The sequence below is a fragment of the Equus caballus genome, chromosome 1, assembly GCF_041296265.1.
Source record: "Equus caballus isolate H_3958 breed thoroughbred chromosome 1, TB-T2T, whole genome shotgun sequence".
NCBI classification, from domain to species: Eukaryota; Metazoa; Chordata; class Mammalia; order Perissodactyla; family Equidae; genus Equus; species Equus caballus.
Genome location: NC_091684.1, coordinates 152041677 through 152063627, shown reverse-complemented (window position 1 = coordinate 152063627; position 21951 = coordinate 152041677). Strand labels below are relative to the sequence as shown.

The 21951-nt window shown below is 36.4% G+C and overlaps 1 protein-coding gene across 4 annotated transcripts in view; it reads right to left on the bottom strand.

The window, feature by feature from the left end:
• Positions 1–21951, bottom strand: part of DMXL2 (Dmx like 2) — a 140264-nt gene that overhangs the window by 35367 nt on the left and 82946 nt on the right. For all 4 annotated transcript variants that reach the window (XM_023617458.2, XM_023617465.2, XM_023617462.2 and 1 more), the window contains exons 16-22: positions 18950–19069; positions 14513–14740; positions 11252–12928; positions 7910–8020; positions 4412–4581; positions 1485–1582; positions 875–1040 (exon numbers count right to left, since the gene is read on the bottom strand). In XM_023617458.2, coding sequence (XP_023473226.2) covers positions 875–1040; positions 1485–1582; positions 4412–4581; positions 7910–8020; positions 11252–12928; positions 14513–14740; positions 18950–19069 — 2570 coding nt within the window. The remainder of the gene's footprint in view (positions 1–874; positions 1041–1484; positions 1583–4411; positions 4582–7909; positions 8021–11251; positions 12929–14512; positions 14741–18949; positions 19070–21951) is intronic.

Genomic DNA, 21951 nt, shown 5'->3' with positions numbered 1-21951 from the left:
CTGTGAGCTTATACTCTAATGTAAACACCAATCTTGAGAATTTGGGGTCGTTCAGGAACTATGAGCATCTCTCAGTCAATATTTCTCTTCTTTACCTACATCTTCTAGGCAAAATTCCCATTTCAAAATTAGAAACATTTGTTATTTTAAAAAATCTTACACCTAAGATAATTTTGAAAATATGACCAATTCTAAATTTAAAGTACTTTCACTTTTGGGATATTTCCTATTTCTTCTATCACGTATTACTTCCAATTCTAGTTTCCCTTTGCCTGGTTGGATTGTTCATAATAAGTGTAAGCATCCCAAGACGAAGATTTAAACAGAAACACATGTAATTACTCTCTTCATTAGCTACCAGGACTATATATTAAAAAACGCAAAATTTTACCTCTCCACATTCATTTTCTACTATCTAAAACAACTACATTACAAAACAGTACAAATTGCAATTTTAGTTCCTGCTCTCTGAATTTCCTTTAGAAATCAGAAGAAAAAGAACTTAAAATATCTGCCTTTCTGCACTGGATAAGGAGGTTATGATCTATATATACTTCAAATAGTTCAGAATCACACGATGCCCAGGAAAAAGACATTCATAAGCAATTTTTTGCCATCTTTTCATACAGTTATACTTGAAATGCATATAATTATCTTGAAATGCAACATTCCCTGATATAAAATTTTATTTATGTTTCTCAGTTGAATTTGTTTATTTATAATGTCATTTATCACAGTGCCACTATTTATGTTCAGTAACCTCTATAGTTATCTCTGCCCTTACAAACACTACAAGAAATGACGCTCTTCTCTACGACCTTTTCAGGTTTTCCATTTCTTACAAGCCTTTCACAGCACAGTTTTTTATTTATACCTCTATGGCATCTTTCAAGGAGCCAGCTAACAAGAAAAAAGCAGCAGACTGTTCAAAGCGTTGTTTTCCAAGTAAAGAGAAAGCATTTTTCAAAGCGGCTTTACGCCATCTATCTTCATTGAAGTTGTGGCTGAAAAATGTTGTCATTTTTTCATCATGCTGTGACCTGGGAACCAGAGCACGAACATCAGTGGTTAAACCGATCTTCAAATATTTTGAATCCTTTACAGAACATGTGGAAGTAGAAAATAAAAACCTCAAGCATCCATCTAGAAAAACAACTTCAGGGATGGGTATGTGTCAGCAGGCTTCTCTTCACTTCAGTTAACAGGGAAAGCTCAAACGCCTGATATAAACATAAACAGGAAGCAAGAGAAGTTTTTATTTTCCAAAGTGCTTTGACCAACTTTTCTTTCTTAACAACATCCCACTCTTTAGGTTAAGTTGAAAAGATATTTTGCCCATTTTTTACAGATGAGGAGCCAAGGCACACAGAAGCAAGCTCACTGGATCAAGGTCATACATTGAATTACTTTTGAAAGCACGAGGTTTCTGATTAACAGCACGATCCTCATTCCATTAAACTGCCTTGAGCGCTGAGGCAACTCACCTAAACAGACCCCACACCACCGCTTTCTTCTTCATGGAAAGGTAGAACAAGGCTGCATCCAAGGCGTCGTTGTTCCTCTGAAAAGCAGCTTTGGCGACCTACATGGTGAATACAGTATCATATTAAATTAACTCTGTGATAAAAGAATTACAACCAATTAACCAACAATTAATGCTTCCCTGCTACGTCCACGGCTGACAGACACTACACAGATGGGAAAAGCTGGCTCTGTTCCACAATCTCCAGTAGCTTTAATACACACTCCTAGACACAACCATTTGCCTAACAGTAATTGTCATCAAAATATTAATAGCCACTAGCATTTACTGACTACCTACCACGTACCAGGCACCAGTCTAAGCACCTTTCATTTATCTTATTGAATGACCGCAATCCATGAAGTACTATTATTATCCCCATTTTACATATGAGGCAACTGAGACACAGAGAGGTTAAGTGAATTGCCTAGGGTCACACAGTAGAGTGGAAAAGGGATTAGAACGCACATAGTGATAAAACTGTCTAATGTAGGAAACAATAAAGAAGGCAGAGTATTCAATAGACGTGACCTTTTTCTTGAAAGTTAACCATATTACATTTCTCAATGTCTTGTAAAAGTCAAAATGCTAACTTGTATGGTATGAGATGTCACAATTTAAAGCTCTCTCAACTAATACTGATACAGACACCTGTGAATAAATACCAATCACACACACACATTTTAAAAACTACAGACAAAAATTAATGTTCCAGTTTTTTTAAATAGACTTTTTAGAAAACACACTTTTCTGGTATTTTTCAACCAAATTGTGACAATTCTGAAGGATCGGCACATTCTTTCTGGCATGTAATTAAAATGTAGAAGGTTGAAGCTCTGTTATTTTAAAGGGCTTACAAATTTTAGTTTTTAGAAATTCCAGGAGGAAAAGTCTCAATGAGCACGGAATTCTCCACGCATTATAATTGATAACCTCCTTTGAGCCATACAACCAAAAGTGCTGAATTTATACAGAACAAATCAACTCAGTATAAATTTAAAAATTATTAAGCCAGTACATTGTCTATAATTGAATTGTTTTGAACACAATACCATAGAGACTGTACCTTATTTCTCAAAGATACTCAGATAACCCCTGCAAATCACTAAACTGAGAGGTATAACAATAAAAAACAACGGCTGTTTTATTAGCTCACAGTGACTAACAGGTGAAGCAGGAAGCTACCAAGCATGGGAGTGAGGGGAGAAGATACCTAAAATCGCATCACAGAAATATTTTACTCTCCATACTCTGATTTCTCGTCCTCTTTTTTTTTAGCATTTTCTCTGCCCATCATTTAACTTGGTGCTTCAATATGTTTAATAATTTGTAGAGAAATTTTTATTCAATATTCAGCTAAGGATTTACAATATATACCTCAAGACAAACAACAAATTTACATATCCCTTTGATTTAATTTTGAGAGAGAAGTTACGTGTGGAAATAAATCATATGTATATATCAGAAATACTCAATTATAATGACACACACATTGCTGACAAGAAATTAAAGAGGTCTTTCTAGACAACACCTGAAACATTTCAGATAAAATATGTCCTCTTCATTCCACTGCTTTGGGATGTAAAAAATTTAATGTAGCTACCGTGTTATTTACATGCTATAGCATTTAACTTTCCCTATACCAGAAACTACATTTTTTGGTTGGTTTGAGAGCAAATTCCTTCTTACACTTGTGCCCATTTTGAGAGGAGAAATGGTGGTATCTCCTCGGCTGCCTTACATGTAGCAGGGAAATGACTCTTCTATACTCACATTTCAAACTGTGATCTGAGGACCACGAACATCATGATCACAGGAGATTCTGAAGACGAAGATGCCGCAGCCCTCCCACCCCCAACCTACCAAATGAAAATCTCTGGGAACGGGACTGGAAGAGACACATTTTAAGTAAGTTTGCCAGGTGATCCTTCTGACACTAAAGTTGGAGAACTACTGCAGGGGAATAAAACAGGGAGGGCTCTCTGCATCCTTGGGAGAGAGAAACCCACTACTTCACCAATGTAGTATCCTTAATTATACTTCAGGGAATGTCAATGGATTCCTGAAAGTAATCGATAAATGAGAATTCCACTTTCCTAACCCTGACAGAGTAGAAAAGACACAGACTAAACCTAATGCTTATATAAATGATGGGAATTTGGGCTGGTTACAACTTAATCGCTTTGAGTCTTAGTTCTGTCAGGCGTAAGATGGAGAGGGTACCACGGGGTTGATGAGAAGATTATATGAAACAATTCATGAAAAGCAACTAGCACCAAACCTGGCAAATGGCAGGTGTTCAATAATGGTTAGTTTCTAGAACACAGAAGAACTTTCAGCTTCCACTAACAAACTTTTTTTAAAGGAACTGTACCAGAAAACTAATTCTAAAAAACTGTTTAAAAATTTATATGTTTCCTTTGTGCCACAGATATGTCCTTCAAGTGCACACAAACCAAAATTTTTATTGAATGGTATTTTAATTGTGCAGAGAAAGTTTGCTATTTATCAAACTAGGCATGCAGAGGATCCTTTATATAAAAAGAATGATTTTTTTAATATAATGTATATAACTGATAAGAACTGAAGTTTACTTTCTGAATGTAGATTTTTGTATTTTCTTAAACTAGGACACACTTCAACTGACAGGAGAAAATATCACTATTCCATTAATATATTATAAACTTAGTACATATAGCAAAAGACAATTGATATACTGCGTGGACATTTTATAAGGGTCAAGTTTTTGGAGTCTCCAAAGATTTTCATTTAAGAAATTCTCAGGATTTACAAACTAATTCTCCACTATAGGTTTTCTGGAAGATAATACCCTTATTCTTTAAGACAAGACTTTTTTCCTTAACTTCAAAATCCAATGAAGTAAGTTACCTTTTCAATGCATCTTCGAAGAGTGTTAATATTCCTGACCCACCAACCTATTCCCATAGCTCTTAACTCAGACCACTGAGGGTCCCCTCTCTGAATTGCTGGAATCATATTAATCAGTTCTTCCTCAGCCTCAGAATGAAAAGCCCAGGCAAAATGGCAAGTAGACACACCTAAATTAGAAATACAAAATAATAACCTTCAGAACTATATCAGAAAGAACAAAAACAATTTTCCACATAGTCATATATTCATTTATCTTGGAAAGAATTTTCAAGCAGAAAAAAAAAAACACGAAAGGAAGTCTTTCATCATTCAGGATTTTATACTATAAGCTTCTAAACATAAGATCAGTGACAGGATACACAAAACCAAAATCTCTATCTTTTTCCCAAATGTATTTGCTTTTTTCCCCTGCAAAAATAGAGACTCTAAAACTTAATTGCTGGAAAGAAAGATATCTGAATATTGAGCCATTCACGTGTACCCACACCAAACTCAGCAACAGTGAAAGCTTTGGTCAAGGCAAAGTACCTTGGCCCACGTGCTTGGGTGTTGTTTCACAGCGCCACTTGCATGCGGACCATATTCCTTAGTACCGAATACTGAAAACTGCCCCCTTCTTCCCTTGGGCCAAGAAGCTAAACAGCATTTGAAAGCAAGTGCTAAACTTCATAGGAGTTCCAAGGGACAACAGTCAGGAGGCATGCTCCTCCGTCGTTAGTGCCTTGAGTTAAAAGTAGTTTAAGGCTGCCTAATACAGAGGGTATATGGCAAGTATTTTGGGCCCTGGTAGATGACTGACAGAGATCTAGGCCATATTTAGAGACAACAAAATGGGTTTAGGGACATCATCAGACTTGGGAGTACAAATGAATTTACCAATAGTTTAACTACAGATAGCACTTTACTGCACTCAGAGCAAGTGAAGAGGAAACATGAGGGAATGAACCACACAGTGGTGACAGAGAGTGGGAACACTGAGAAGCACCCAGAGGAGCCTCAGGATGGAGCAGATTAGTCCAAGGGGCCATCTATGTGAACCCACTTTGGAAACAAAGAAACGTCTGGGGTCGATGATAGTCACATTACAATGCAGGCTTCTCAATGCTACAAGGCCATCAACGTTACTACAGATAATTGTTTTCATTAACAACTACTATATATATATATCTCATGCAGTTGAAAGCTTTTCTAATAATTACTGCTTCAGAATAATTGCTTTAGAAAGTACAAAAGGAAAAACTATGAGGACTACTTTGGACAATAAACTTAAATCTTTTAAATTTTTCATTGCTAGTATTTATACACAACTGTGTTTGAAGTCACATCACAAAATCACCACAAGCCTTGACTGCCACTATAAATTTAGAGGGAAAAAAATGACAAAATTTAATAACATCAATTTGTAGTTTTTCAGAATCTAAAAGGCAGATTTTCTCACTATTTAAATCTTTGATTTAAGAAAAAACTACATCAAATAACCAACATTTTGCTTTAGAAATTGCTATTATATGGCAATGCAAAAACAGATACTTTTGCTGATACGAAATTTATAATATAAAAGAATAATATAAAATATATTGCATTCTATACCCTTAAATAAAATTTGATTAATTAAGTCTTTGGTACGATTAAGAGGAAACAAAAATACATAGAAGCATGTCAAAGGAATTAGGTTCAGAAGGCAAGATTAAGAGAGCAGTGAATGCATTTGGAAACCTAACTATTAGAGGTGACAAAAAGTATTAGGAAGAAAAAGAATAGAGGCCCCAACAGGCACTGATTTTTACTTGCCTACCAATGACAAGCTATTCTTTGCAGTTACTCTCTGTTCCTAGCTTTTCTATCTATAGACTGGCTACTTAATTTTTTCCCTGCAAACTGTTCCCAGGACATCACCTACAACTCCAGTCACTTCTATCTCCAATGTTTTAACTGTAGTCAGAGGGGAAATGGAAGTTGACAAAGATTTAGAAGTCTGAGGTGTTTTAGATCTCCCTAGGTAATGCACACAATTGTCATTAAGTGATTTAGTACCATTTGACTATCATTTGAAACTAAAATTTAAAAGAACCTTGCACACCACTTTTTAAACCTATTCAATGGCAGAGATTGTTTAAAGTGATAATATCAAATGTTGGCAATTTGTTGCGTTTTGGCATCATCACACATGGCCTCTGGGAATGTAAATGAGCACAGTCTTTCCGACCGTGGCAACACTTACCAAGCCTTAAGAATTTTCAAGCCCTTTGATTCAATAATTCCACTGCTAGAAAACTAACTTGAGGAAATAATCAGATATATACATAAATATTTATATGCAAGGTTATAAGAACATTCATTACAGTGATAATTCAAGTAGAAAAAAACCCCAGCACAATCTGTTTCAAAAATAAAGGACTGGAGGGCAGGCCTCACTGCCTAGTACTTCAGTTCAGTGAGCTCTGCTTCGGCAGCCCAGGTTCACAGGTTCGGATCCCATGCATGGACCTACTCCACTCAACAGCCATGCTGTGGTGGTAACCCACATATAAAGCGGAGGAAGACTGGCACAGATGTTAGCTCAGGGCTAATCTTTGTAAAGCAAAAAACAAAAGAGAGAGAGAAAGATTGGCTACAGATGCTAGCTCAGGGCTAATATTCTTCAGCAAAAGAAAAAAAAAGGACTGGATAGATGAGATATAGTTTATACACATGGCAGAATATTAGACAGCTGTTTAGAATCATATTTGCAAAGAACATTTATTGAGGTAAACAGCGAGTGCTATGAGTAATAACAACAAACTGTCAGGCCTGGTGTTCTAGGTCCTGCAATACGAACGCACATTTTACGGGGCTGCGTCCAGCACGCTGCTTTCAGAAGGGACATCGTTTAATAAAGTGAGCACTGGACTGGGATTCTAATTCCAACTCTATTAATAAATAGCCCTATATCTTGGGCAGGTGGCTTTAAACTATAGTTTCAATGTTTTAATCTGTAAGTAAGAGGGCCTATATAAATCCTTACCTCTCAGATCAGGGTGTGTGGCAGCGTGCTGGGAGTACGCAAATCTACTAGATTACTATACGGCAGATGTTTCTGAAATACCAGATTTACCTGTGAGTAAGTACCTTAGAACATAATGGTTACATTAAAATAAACATAAATCGTAACACATAGGGCAAAATACACATAATTTTTAAAGAAAAGACATCAGATGTCAAAGAAATTCAGGGCCACTTTGGGTTACAACCTCAGGCATACCAGGTTTACTCCTAAGCTACTACAGCTTTAGTGAGTAAAGTCTGAGGAACTGAGATAGGCGAGCACAAGTCACAGAACAGAGCTGAAAGACACAGAGAAAAATGCTAAGTGGGTACAATGTGACGGGAAGATCATAAGGCTTCTGAGAGGTATGCATATAATGATTCACCTAATGCTTATACACAAATATGAATACACCAATCACTTGAAGACCAAATAAAAGGTGTGCCAAGGTTCAAACAAGGAGTTAATACCTTGATGAAGTAGCTGTACTCGGTATAAAGGAGGCAGTGAGGTCAAAAGACACGTGTGCAAGCGCATAGCTAGTAAGTATCTCAAACCACACTCATCTAATGTGTCTCGTCCTGCAATGCAAACAGAACATCTGTTTAAGGAAGTGGAATGCAATGGGTCACAAACCAACAAAAAGTTAGAAAATAAACATTAAACTTAGTAGTAATAATTTACACAAAATATATATTTTTGAGTGTACTCCTTTGTGAACACTTTAATATCTTTATAAAAAACATATAACTTTACAAAAAAATATGTAAATACTAAAACTCCCAAACGAAAAATGACTGGTGAAATATAATCACCTGGTAGTACAGGTAACAATAGTATTTATAGCTATTCATAATAAATGAAAAGGAGAGAAATTTTGAAATCTAATAAGAAATATATTAACTATAGTAAATTAGGCAAAATTTTTAAAAACAGTTCGTACACGAATTCAGATGAGATTTAAAGATAAGAATTATATAACTAAAGTGAAATCATTATTATATAATTAAATAGGTGATATTTTCTAGGCTGGTTAGCTCATCTAAAATATAGTACTGTCAAAGATTTGAAATTTGATTCCCCAGGCTACCGTTACAAAGTTATGGCTGAACCTTAACCTTGATTCCAGAAATTCACTCTTAGTCAAAAGTCGAACAGAGGCATGAAAGTGTGGCAAGTATTAATCAGAACTACAGCCACTGTTGCATAAAAGCAATGCGAAAGTATTAACAGCACCCAGCCCAGTAACTGCCACTTAGGAAGTACTCAGCATGTCGAATCAAATAATATTTTCTAGAAGAAAAAAAACGTTTTAAATTGTCACAAGTTCAAGTTCCAGGTCTACTTCCCATTAGCTATATTCATTCATCCATTCACTTATTTATTCATTCAACAAATCAGGCACCTGCTACACAAGAGGCACAGTTCAGGTACGGGAGATTTGGCAGTGAGTAAGGCAAAGTCCTTACTCCCACGGAGCTTACATTTTAGGAGACAGAGACAAACAGTAAACAAATAAGTAATGTGTCAAGTGGAAATTAATGCCATGGGGAGAAATAAAGCAGGACTGAGACAAAGGGAGTGCCAGAGTAAGGGGGTCCTATTTTAATACTGTGGCCAGGGAACAACTTTCCAGTAAGATGACATTTCTGGAGAAATCTGAGGAGGTGAGGGAATGAGCCACAGAGAAATCTGGAAGAGCATTCTGTGAAGAACAAACAATATGTGCAAAGACCTTGAGAAGGAAGGGGCTGAGTGTGTCTGTGGGACAGCACGGGGGCCAATGCAGTAGAGTGGAAATGCGCACGGATCACACGAGGCCTTGTAGGCCACTGCAGCATTTGGCTTTCTTTCTGGAGTGAGATGGGAAGCCACTGGTGTATGTTGAGCAGAGGAGACATTTAATGTGATTTTGTTTTAAAATGATCACCAATTCCTATGTGAAAACAGACTGAGGTAACAAGAACGAAGCAGTGTAGGAGATTTTATCAACAAAAAGGGCGGAGGTGACAGTGACTTGGACCAGAGTGGTAACAGGAGAGGTGATGAGAAATGACTGGATTCTAGAGAGAGTAGAACTGAGAGCATTTGCCAATGGACTGGATATGGGGTGGGAGAGAAAGCAGAGTCAAGAATGCCTCTAAGTTGTCTCACCTGAACAAATGGAAGAATTCATTTACTTAGAATCCATTTACTGAGATGTGCAACTTATTTACTCTCTGAGCTTCAGTTTCCCACCTGTGAAATGGAGACATTCATTCCTGCCTTATCTACCTCATGAAAGTCCACTGTGACCAAGGTGAGGCATTTTTACAATGCCTAGCCAATAATATAGTTCTGTCTTAGAAATTTAAACTATTTTTCATGGATTGTGGCATGCGTACTTTCTTAAGGTCCCAGAGTAAAAACTCTAATATATATTAAGTTTGCAATGAAGGCTTAATTAAGTCTGTTCTGGGGGGAGTCTTGCTCTATTGCACACAACAGCAGAATGATTACAATTTTCTTAAAATTAACATCATGAGAAAACAGGTCATAGGCAAACCCTCTAAGGTTTCTAGTTATTTTAACCTACAGAAGAGGAAACTTCGGGAATCTAAGAATATAAACCTATAGGAAGAGATATATTCCAGGTGGCTTTGAGGAACAGCCTTTTCCTCAAATTTAGAAATCTTGTGAAACAGTTAAAAGAATATAGGCTTGGAGGCGATGATTTATTCACAAATGAACCCCAGTTCTGCCACTTAATATCTGTATGATCTTAAATAAGTCACAACTCCCTAAGGTCAGCATCTTCATCCATAAAATTAAGTATAATAATAGCCACCTGCTAGATTGCTGTGATAATTAAATAGGATAAAGTCCATAAAGCCACATAGCAATTGTCCAATCACAATACTGACTGAAAGAAGGAATGATCAATAATTTCCAGTTTCCTTTGCTAATGCCATCATTTACAATCAACATCATTACCTTCAACTGTCTGCATAAAAGAGAATGGAATCTAGTTTCAGGAGGCAGCCAAAAATTTTCTGGTTACACAATGAATTAAGCAAGACACATTACATTAAAATGTATGAAAACCTCTTTCTCAACAGACTTTTTAGAGAAAATTAGGTAGCTGTAAAAAATTATTTATTCCTAGAAATGGGAAGATGAACAAGTTGAGCCCCCATGAGGTCCCTATAAGCCTCATGGTTCAATAGTAAAATAAACAAATAGGCCATTATTATCACTAAAAGTAAAAAAAAATAAACCATAGGAATCAATCTGTTTGAAAGAAACAAAAGACTATAAATCTGAAATCATACAAAGGTTTCAGTGTAAAAACTCAAGTGAGAGGGGCTGGCCCCGTGGCCGAGTGGTTAAGTTCGCGCGCTCCGCTGCAGGCGGCCCAGTGTTTCGTTGGTTCAAATCCTGGGCGCGGACATGGCACTGCTCATCAGACCACGCTGAGGCAGCGTCCCACATGCCACAACTAGAAGAACCCACAACGAAGAGTACACAACTATGTACCGGGTGGCTTTGGGGAGAAAAAGGAAAAAATAAAATCTTTAAAAAAAAAAAAAAAAACTCAAGTGAGAATGCACACATATATCACCAGTCCATGAAGTCATATGTGCAGGTTATAGCTACCCCCTATTCTTTTCTTTCACAACTAATCATATTATGTAACAGTAACTGTCTATTAGAGAGGTCTTTCCCCTGTAAGGTTTATAAAAAGATTGCAATTTAATATATGAGTCATTATGTAGATAACACAAATAGTTCTATCAATGACAACTTTCTAAACTTTCAGTGAGAGCATTTACCTGAGTAACTCTTATCTCTGCTTTCATCAAGCTCAGTACTGGTGGTAGCCACTGTATCAGCCAAAGCTACCAGGAACATCTGCTCCAGACGGGTAAGGCCTGGTAGACTTGAGTGCATGAGATGACTTGAAAGTACCCTAGCGTGTTCTTGGCCAAAGTAAGCTGGTCCATATTGAGAAAGATTTATTACTTTTGATTTGTTTTCCCTCTTTTCTGGTTCTAAATCGATATCATCCGTTGTTATATCCTGGACTTGGAACAGCTCTGAATACTGATCCTCTGGTTGACTTTTGGTATGATCTTCACAGCTCTGTGGTATTTTGGAACTTTCTTCTGAAATTCTGTATGTTGTATCTTGATCTGCAGCAAGCAATGCATACAGTGGTAGTGGAGGAATGGAATCTATCTCAGTATAATCTCGAGTACCATCTTTGCCTATGGTAACTGTATCCTTTGCTGTACTACCACTTACACTAATGGTTCGAGAAAGATGTCGCTTAGTTCCTTCTCCAGCATCAGGATCTCTAACTATTGCAACTTCACCTGCAATACATTTTACTAAATGAGAGAGAATAGCTTTAGCTCTTCGAACTTTCCCTAAATCCATCAATTCTAACAGCTGAGTTGGATGATACTGTGGGAGAGTAGGGGAAAGTACATGTGCAGCCTCAAATAAGCCACCATCTTGAACTACAGTGGGTGAAGAGAAAACATCATCGGCAAAAGCTGTTCCTTCAACAATACTTTTTCTTGACAACATATTAGATTTAAAGGCAGAATGATCTTGCATTGCTGTCTCTTCTGCATCAGGACCATCAGCTTCAATGTCTCCAAATTTGACAACATGCTTCCACTGTGCATATACATGCATTTCACAATCCATTCCTACCACCAATATCCCATCTCTTACCCAAGAGAGAGAAACAGGCAGTGAAGGAGTACCATCAACAGAAGACACTAAGTCTATAGATCTAAGAAGAACCCATCTGGACCTAACTCCTTGCTTGATACTACCACCTAGTGGTAAAGTAATGACAGCTACTCCATCCTTACTGTTGATTTGCTCAGTCACAATTCCTGAAAGCCGTCCATACATGAAGATATTAGCACCAACTCCCACTGTGAGAATGTGGGAGCCATCTTCTTTTGATACCCAGTCCAAATGTACCAAATGCTTGATGTTCGGAATAAGATATCTATCCTTGCTCAAAAGTGCATCTGATTTGCTGTACACAAACAGATTACTATCAACACTGACCCTTGAATCAAGTACACTCCCAACCTTGACCAAATCATCAAGATGAATTGTTTGTTCTAAAACCCATTCTGACCCTCCTGTAGATTCACATTCAAATATGCAAACATGCATGGAAAATTCTTTAGAAACAAAACCATTGTGGTGGATAGGCTGTTTGTAAGCCACCGCAAGACGACCTGTGTATGAACAGCTAACAGCAACTGGTCTTCCCACAATGCTCACTGTACTGCTATTGTCTTCTCCTTCGTCATTCATCAAGGGCCATCTCCTCCAGTGATAGGTTTCCTTCTCATCACTTTGACCTTGTAGGTTGGTTTCCATACTACACTTCCAGAAGCGTACTTTATTGTCAGAACAAGTTGTAACCACTAAATAAGGTGCGAGGCACACTGGATAAATTGAAGAGGAACTCAGATGCCCTTAAAAAAGAAAAAGCAGATAGTCATAATAACAGAACCACAAAATAATACGCTAATAAGTAAATTCTAGAATATGATAAATCCAAAGCCACTAAGAGCTTCTTCAGAATAACTCTGCAGTTCCCTCCCCACCTAGTGTCCAACTCTATAGAAGTCGGAACAGCCCATTGGTAAAATCAAAATAGGCAGTAATAATCATCTCATTTGTTTGTAGGTAATTAAGTCTAAATGAGGCAAATATTTCACTAAAATAAAATGCAAAAGCAATGAAACAAGTCAACCCTTAATCAATAAATCTTTTATCTGCTATAACTTATATATGCCTTCACCACAACATGCCTCTCTGGACTTTCATGCTCTCTTTTATCACTTTCATCACAGATATTTAAATAGTCATTACAATCTGTCCTTCAAATGCCCCTAACCCACCCTCAAATAATCCAGACACCAGATCTACCCCTACTGTCCAAATGTTTTCAGACAGCCAAACAGACCACGAGATCTCACTCCTTTCACCAGGTTTAACTCCTGCTCTCTTAACACTGAACAAAAACCCTCATATTTATTCCTGACTGTCAAAGACTAACACTGCTTGTCTATTGTCACCTAGAAGATAAGAGGTAACGGTGATTAAGATTGGGGTCAGAAGACCTGGATTCAAGTTTCAGTCCACCAATACCTTCATAATGGTGAGAAAGCCACTTTAACATCTGAGCCTGTACCACCTAAATAATAGGGATTGTGTTACTACCTCCCTTGCAGTGTTACTAGCAAATAAGACATTTGAAAGTGTTTTATTAAGCTCCTGCAAAATATAATTTATTACTATCAATTCCAATAAACTTGAGTCTATCCCAGACTTTCCAAATATTTGAAAGATTCAAAAACTGGCCTAGATCTGCGCCTGCCACAAAAGCCCAGAGTAAACTCTTAATGTGATCTTTCCAACTCTGAATTCAACCCTATCTTAGGGACTAACAAGAGAACCCTCATACTTAAAATCGTTCACCAGTAACTGGAATAGTCTTGAACCTCCAATTTTGGTTCCCCAAAAATATAATTCTAGGAACTCTTCAATTCCACAGGTGGGACAGATCATTTTAAATATAGCTGCCAGTCCTGCCCTCCAAACTATCTTTCCAACTTGTTAAAGTCAGTATCATTCTAGACTAATCAAACTATAGCCTTGTATCCTACATTTTTCCCCCAAAGTATCTGACAACTCTTGTTCAATCACTCATAATAAAAGTGAGACATGATTAGCACAATGTGGATAAAAAGCCTTAACTTAAAAAAAAAGCTTCAATGATTCGCAAATGAACATACTTGTTCTTTCTTTGCAAATTTACTATCATAGTATTCCTATTTATAGGAAATCATAATGCAGGCAAGAAACTTCACTTTAAAATATTTACACCATTTTCTGTCAAACTGATTACATTTAGCATAGGAAACTATAACCAGATGTATCATTGCTAGAAAATAAATCTTTATTTCAATGTCAACACAGCTCCTATTTCAGAAGAGTTCATCCACTGAAGACTGCTCTTCAGCTACAACTGCCTGGTCTTAGAGTCACCTTACCTGCTGACGGTGTTGCTCTTATTACTTCAACTCCTTCTGGGAGATCAAGAGGTTGGCTATATACCAGTCTAGAACTCAGAATAAGTTTACTAGCAGTTTGAAGATTGGCAATTGATGAAGAATGAGGCATGAGGCTCACACTGGGAGAAGTTTCTGGAGAAGAGTCTACATTCTTCTGCCCATGGACTGAAAGTAGACTCTCCGATGAAACACCTTCTGAAGTTTTAGCTTTGAAAATAAATTATAAAATTATGAAATATATTACTATCATCACTACGCTCATGAGCTAGAATATTTTGTTATCATTTAAGAAACACAATTTCTTCTATACACGAAAATTAACTCAAAATCTATCAAAGACTTGAAAGTAAGACGTGAAACCATAAAATTTCTGGAAGAATATTTAGGCAGTACACTCTCTGACATCACTATTACAAGGACCTTTTCAAATACCGTATCTACTTGGGCAAGGGAAACAAGAGAAAACAATAAAGAAATGGGATTTCATCAGACTAAAGAGCTTCTGCAAAGCAAAGGAAACCAGGAACAAAACAAAAAAACCCACCAACTGGGAGAAAATATTTGCAAACCATATATCTGACAAAAGTTAATCTCCAAAATATATAAAGAATTCATACAACTCAATAACAAAAAAGCAAACAATCCAATGAAAAAATGGGCAGCGGATATGAAGAGACATTTTTCCAAAGAAGATATACAGATGGCCAACAGACACATGAAAAGATGTTCAATATCATTAATCATCAGGGAAATGCAAATCAAAACTACAATGAGATATCACCTTACACCTGTTAGAATGGCTATAATTACCAAGACAAAAAACAACAAATGTTGGCAAGGACATAGAGAAAAGAGAACCCTCATACACGGCTCATGGGAATGCAAACTGGTGCAGCCACAATGGAAAAAAGTATGGAGATTTCTCAAAAAATTAAAAATAGAAATACCATATGACCCAGCCATTCCACTGCTGGGTATTTATCCAAAGAACTTCAAATCAATAATTCAAAGAGACTATGCACCCCTATGGTCACTGCAACATTATTCACTATAGCCAAGATATAGAAGCAACCCAAGTGCCCAGTGACTGATGAATGGATAAAGAAGATATGGTATACACTTACAATGGAATACTACTCAGCCATAAAAAAGACAAAAATGTCCCATTTGCAACAACATAGATGGAACTTGAGGGTATTATGTTAAGCGAGATAAGCCAGACTGAGAAAGACAAACCCCATATGATTTCACTCACATGTGAAGATAGACAAAGAGGACACATTAGAGGTTATCAGAGAGGAAGGGGGTTGGGGGGTGGACATAAGGGGTAAAAGGGCACATATATGGTGACTGACAGATAATGTACAACTGAAATATCACAATCTTATAAACTACTATGACATCAATTTTAAAAAACGAGAAAAAAATAAAAAAAAGAAACATGGTTTCTTAAAAGTACTCTGGAGACAAGGTCAATTTTCAGACTTTTCCTCAGTTAACTTGATAAATTATTTTTTTACTATTTTACTCTTTCTTAGCATCACCAACTCCATCACAGGGATGTGTCAGGGAAGAATCACAACATGTAAGAGCTAGAGAAAAAACCTTAAGTTATCTAGTCCAATGTTCTCAACCTTCAAAACACATCGAAAGCCTGAGGAACTTGTTAACATGAAGATTCCTGGGCCTAAAAACAGAGACACTGATTCAGTTGTTTTGGGGTAGATCCCGGAAATCTGCATTAATAAGCAGCCCAGGGGTTTCTGAAACAGATGGGGCATGAATCAAACTTTGAGAAATAACAAAGTACTGCCTCACTTAATAGATGAAGAAATTTAAACTTGGAGAACTTAAGGATTTTCCTAAGGTCATTTATTTAGCTAGTGGCAAAGAAGATACCAAAATACCAGCCTCTTAACTATCAAATCCTGAAACAAAATAACGATTTCAAGAACAAATGCAAAAATTAAAAGTTTAAAACAAATTTACGACAGTATTAGTTAACTGGATTTGGAAAACATATTGACCTTGATCTTCTTGCAGAGAGTTTCCAGCTTTCACACTAGAGGGAAGTGTAAACCTCTAATCAGATCAGGTATCTGTGCTTCTGTTAAATGTGAGGGATGCTCTGTGTTACATTTATGTATTTGTGTGTCTATCCCCCCTTTAGACTGTGACTTCATCAAGGGCAAAGATGATGTCTCATTGCTTTGTACATCTCGAGAAGCACCAGAATACCAAGAGATAATCATCCCCTTTTGTTCTGATGGATGTTAAACATGCCAATCTTTTTTTCATTTTTTTGGCTGAGGAAGATCCACCTTGAGCTAACATCTGTTGCCAATCTTCCTCTTTCTGTATGTGAGCATCCACCACAGCATGGCTATTGACAGGCAAGTGGTGTAGGTCTGTGCCTGGAAACCAAATCTGGGCCGCCAAAGCAGAGTGCACCAAACTTAACCACTAGGCCACCAGGGCTGGCCCTAAATATGTCAATCTATTTTATAATGGCAGACAACTCAATAAGACATCTGAAAACATTTTTTGTAAAATGGAATAAGACTACAAACTTGAATCAGTAGTTGGAAGACAGAAGTACTGCTCCTGGCTCTGTTAGTGACTAGATATGTTTCCTTGAGCAGGGCCCTTCATCTCTGGCTTTCTTCTCATCTACAAAATACGACTGAGTTACACTATGTCTCTTCTTGTAAACCAGGCAATTTTATAACATATATCTCAAGCTAAGAAAGAAAATAAGAACTAGAAAAAAAGAAAAGGCTTTGGAGCCAGAAGATCTGATTTTGAAACTTGGTCTGTGACAAACTAGATGTGGGACCTGGTCAAGTTAGTTAACATCATTCCATTAGTAAACTGAGGATAATATACATCCCACATAGACAAAGCAACTATCTCAGTTCCTGGCACCTACAGGAATACTCAACATATTTCTTCCCCTTCTCGATTTTAAGCCCATCACTTCATCTTCTGCCAGGATTTTCAACACTGATAAACTCAAGAATTAGCTGTGAATGGCAACATACACTATGTTAACTCTGCTGTGAGTCTTAGAATCCAGAACGCCTTCTGCCACAGTTGAAGAGAGCACACTCTTCCTTTGCCTCTACCATAGTCTGACGTCTGTGACCCTTTATTGCTGTCATAAAGCAAGCAGCTCTACACTAGCCCTGCTTCAGGGGAACAGCTGCAGGACGCTTCCTTCATAAGCAACGGAGACAGAGGGATCACACGATTCCTGTCCTACCACAAGGATCTGTTTCTACCTCTGTTAATCTCTTCAGAACCATCCTGGCTCTGTGCCCAACTCTAGAAAATACTATATACCCTCTGGTGGGTTAAGAATTCTCTTCCTGACGAGCTGGTTTTAGATGCCTTTACTCTTCCATTTCTGTGAAAATACATGTAACACCAAGAATTTGAAAGAATTTTCAGATTCCTACTCCATCAAGAAGACTAAGCCCAGGGAAAGGTTCTATTCAATCACTGGCTTTTCTACGGCAGTTCATGGCCCAGTTAGAACCACTACTTATGCAGTTATGTGATAATGTGGATTATAAAGGGAAAAAAATATATATATATATATATATATATTCACACATAGATAATTAGTGCACTGTATTAAACATTTAATGTGTATAACATGGGTTAAATTATATAATCACCAGAAATAGTAAAATATTTTTAAAACTCTCAAATATTTTGATTTAACTAGTTTGAAGTAGATTCAGTTGGATATGGCTCTCTGTGCAGTTCTTCATCCCAAGAATCTCTCTCGGAAAGTAAGTTTGTTTTAAACAGAAAGATCCATGATCAATGTCTTTGCTTCACATTACAGATTTTCCAAAGTGCTGAGAAATTAATATGAATGTGTACAGCAAAAATATGGCTGAAATAATTTTTTATCAATGTTGAATTTCCTAATGTTCTACCAAAACAGTTCTGCTTTTGAGCTTCAGATGCTCAGACACATTTTTCTAAATATCAAATCTGCTTCTCTTAGTGATGCTAAAGCTAATGTACACTGTATCAGAAAGTAGTGTATTAATCAACAGAAAAGTACAATATTAATTCTATGGCAAAACTGATTTATAGAGACAGATATGTAGAACATAATAAGCATTCAATAAATATTAATTGAAAAAAATAAATAGACCAAGCTTTTATTTTTTTTAACATGTCTAATGTGCCCCAAAACTGGTCTGTTTTTAGATTAAGCTGTTTCATTAATGATTTATGACCTTATAATTAAAAGTTTGCCATATAGATACTTCAATTCAGCAACTCAATTTACAGTTCACTGGCTCTTCATTTTAAAGAATTAACCAACCTAAAGCATATTCAGTAAAATGAATTTATTTCACATCATCTCTGCATAAAAATTGTAATATAATTACTTACCTAAACAGGCTTGTACGGATTTAAGATGAAGATGCCACATATGGAGAATAGAGTAATTATTGCTGTCCTTCTCAATTACTACTAGAAAGAACTTTTCTGAAAATGGTGGTGGGCGATAGCCTATTTTCAAAGGAAAAGGATTTAATTTAAGTTAGTGTGTTTCTATAGGACTAAAAGAAAAGACACTTTTTAAGAACATCTCTTGATATGCAAAGAAGTCAGGAGGAAGGGGGAAGAAGAGATGTTTAGTAGTAGTTTTACATAACTTTTGTGCCCAAAGTTAGGTAGCTATCAAAGACTAACGGGGCTAAGTCAAAAGTACACAAAAGTCACAGGAAGGGATACCTATTGGTCAAAGATGGGACAATTAGAGCATCAGAGAATAAAAATAAATATAATTTATTAAAACACATTGACTATATAAAAAAACCATGAGTTCACAAAAACACCAAAAGAGAAAGAAAGGGCATATAAGGAAAAAAAGAAAGGAAGGAAGGAATGGAAGGAGGAGGGAAAGGAAGAGAGAGACAGAGAGAGCAAGAGGGACAGAGGAAGAGAGAACACAAGTCAGCCTCACTGGATACCCCTCGAAGTAACTGGGGCACTAATTCCTTTAGTTCACAAATGGACAATTAAAACAAAAGAATGAAATAAACATTTATCTTGCTTTTCCTATATAAAAATAGCATTTTTTTAAAAAATTAAAAGCTGGGGGGGATGGGCAGTGGTGGTGGTACAGAAGAGACTTCTTAGAAATTGTAAGCATTTTTTTATGAAAAGACATTACTTGTGTATATAATTTTCCCTGTTGACAACTGCACTTTTCATATATGAAAGTGAAATCTACACAGGACAACAAAAACTTTCCTTAAAAATGAAAACCCATAACGACACTCATTGGCAATGAGCACAGCTAGAGCTCAAACTGTGGTCTCTATATACCATGCCCCATTCAAAGGAAGAGTTGGGAGGGACGACTCCATTCTTGCAAAGGATATCACAAGATGAGCCTGGGATATCTTGTTGTGCCTAAAAGAAAGTAAACTACCAAGAATAACGAGGTTGTGCCAAAAGGTCTCAGGACCAACCTGAAACGGTCCTCACTAACCTAATTTAGGACAATATGAGCATTAGAAAGAATAATGATTGCAAACGGATTGAAATCTGCTAAGCACATAAAAATCCATGAGCGTTATGAGTACTTCTTGGTATGTGTATTATTCTTAAATAGTTTTTTTTTTTAAAAAAATGGGTTCATGATACTCAAAAGAAAAAGAAAGTCAAACCATATTAACAAATTCATCAGTAACCACTGGCAGTAACTTGGGCACAAACTCCTTCCTCTGAAATTGTCAATTAAAGGGAAAGAACTACACACTTATCCTGCCTTTCCTAAAAGTAACTGTATTTCAAAGAACCCAAATAGCTCCAGTTGATAAGGGAAAGCTTTTCTTTACAAATGCTTTAAATTCTTTAAATTTCTTTAAATAAATGAGAATGGATAAAATTAGAAAATCATAATTTTGCAATCCTTAATAATTGATTCAAAAGCAACAATATCAAAGGAAGAAACCATGAGATAACAGATTGCTGGCAAACTACCTTGGAGCCACCTCCTGAATCTTCTGAATCTTAGCATCGCTAGAAATGAGTGATGTTCATTATGTTCCTTCTGGTGTGATACGGATGAAGGACACAGCATCGACCAGGAAGCTGAACCTCACCAAGTCTATAGAGCTAACTGGCACTTTATAGGAAAAAGCTTAAATGACATCACAAGTAACCAGTCAGAGAAATTCCTATAAAATAACTTTCTCTAAAGCAAGTCAGCGGCATGATGAGGGTATAAGGGGGGATGAGTTTAGATTAAAAGAGTCTTAATAAACAATGAAACACGTGTGGACCTTGATATAGATGCAAATAAATTAGAAACAAATAACCTCGACGTTTCTGAGACAACTGAATGAAGCCAATAAGGACTAATTATTACACAACTCAGAGAAATTTTATTTTACAATGTAAGAAAGTCATTTTTAGAAATGCACATGGAAGTACACAGGAATGAAACAACAAGATGGCTGGCTTTGCTTTAAAATATTTCAGGAAAAAAAAAGAAAATAGGGTAGATAAAGCAAGGGTGACTAAATCTTAAAATTTTCAGTCTAAATTACAGGCATAGTGAGGTTCATTTATGCACTCTACTTCTGTATATAATTGGCATTTTTCTTAATTAAGAGTAATTAATTTTTAATTAAAACTGAGAAAGTACAAAACAAGGGAGGGGCAGGGAAGAGGAAAAATACACATATCAAGTCCTTAAGAAAACAGCTATAAAATCAGGAAGATTATCAGAGAAACCTGGCACAAAAACTAAAGGAAAACCAAGAGGGGCACTGGAAAAAATCTCTTGGCCTGATTTCACAATGACATAAAGAAATATCCAAAGAGGAAAATAAAAAATATTTTTAAATGCAAATCTTTCAATTAAAACTACTGTAAAGAAAAATATCAACTTTATACAAGCATTGTTTTCTAGTAGGTTGGCACGTATTTCCTGTTAGAAATAGGATAATAAACAGTAGCTAGGTTTGCCGGAAAGCATATAAAAAAGTTTAACCCAAGTAAAGGCAAAAGACTACAGAAAAGCAAATTTTAAATATGTTAAGCAGTACTGTTATGTGACAGTGAAATAAAACTGAAAACATGACATAAAAACATAAAACTAAATAACTTAAAAAGAAGAAACGTTCTGATATGTGAATAAAGACACATGAAAGGGGAAAAAATTAGCAGTCTGAGGAGTGAAAGGATGTTTGAGGGCTAAGCCTCAGAGAAGATAGGAACTCATTCTGATTTCCCACTGATCTGATTTCCAGAAAAGGAAATTATCTGTATAAATTCAGTAGAAATATTTTCCTTAAATTTCTCTACATAATTCTGTGATAAAGCTATATCAAGAAAATTGAATATGTCCATGTAGATACTTACAAACTATAACCAAA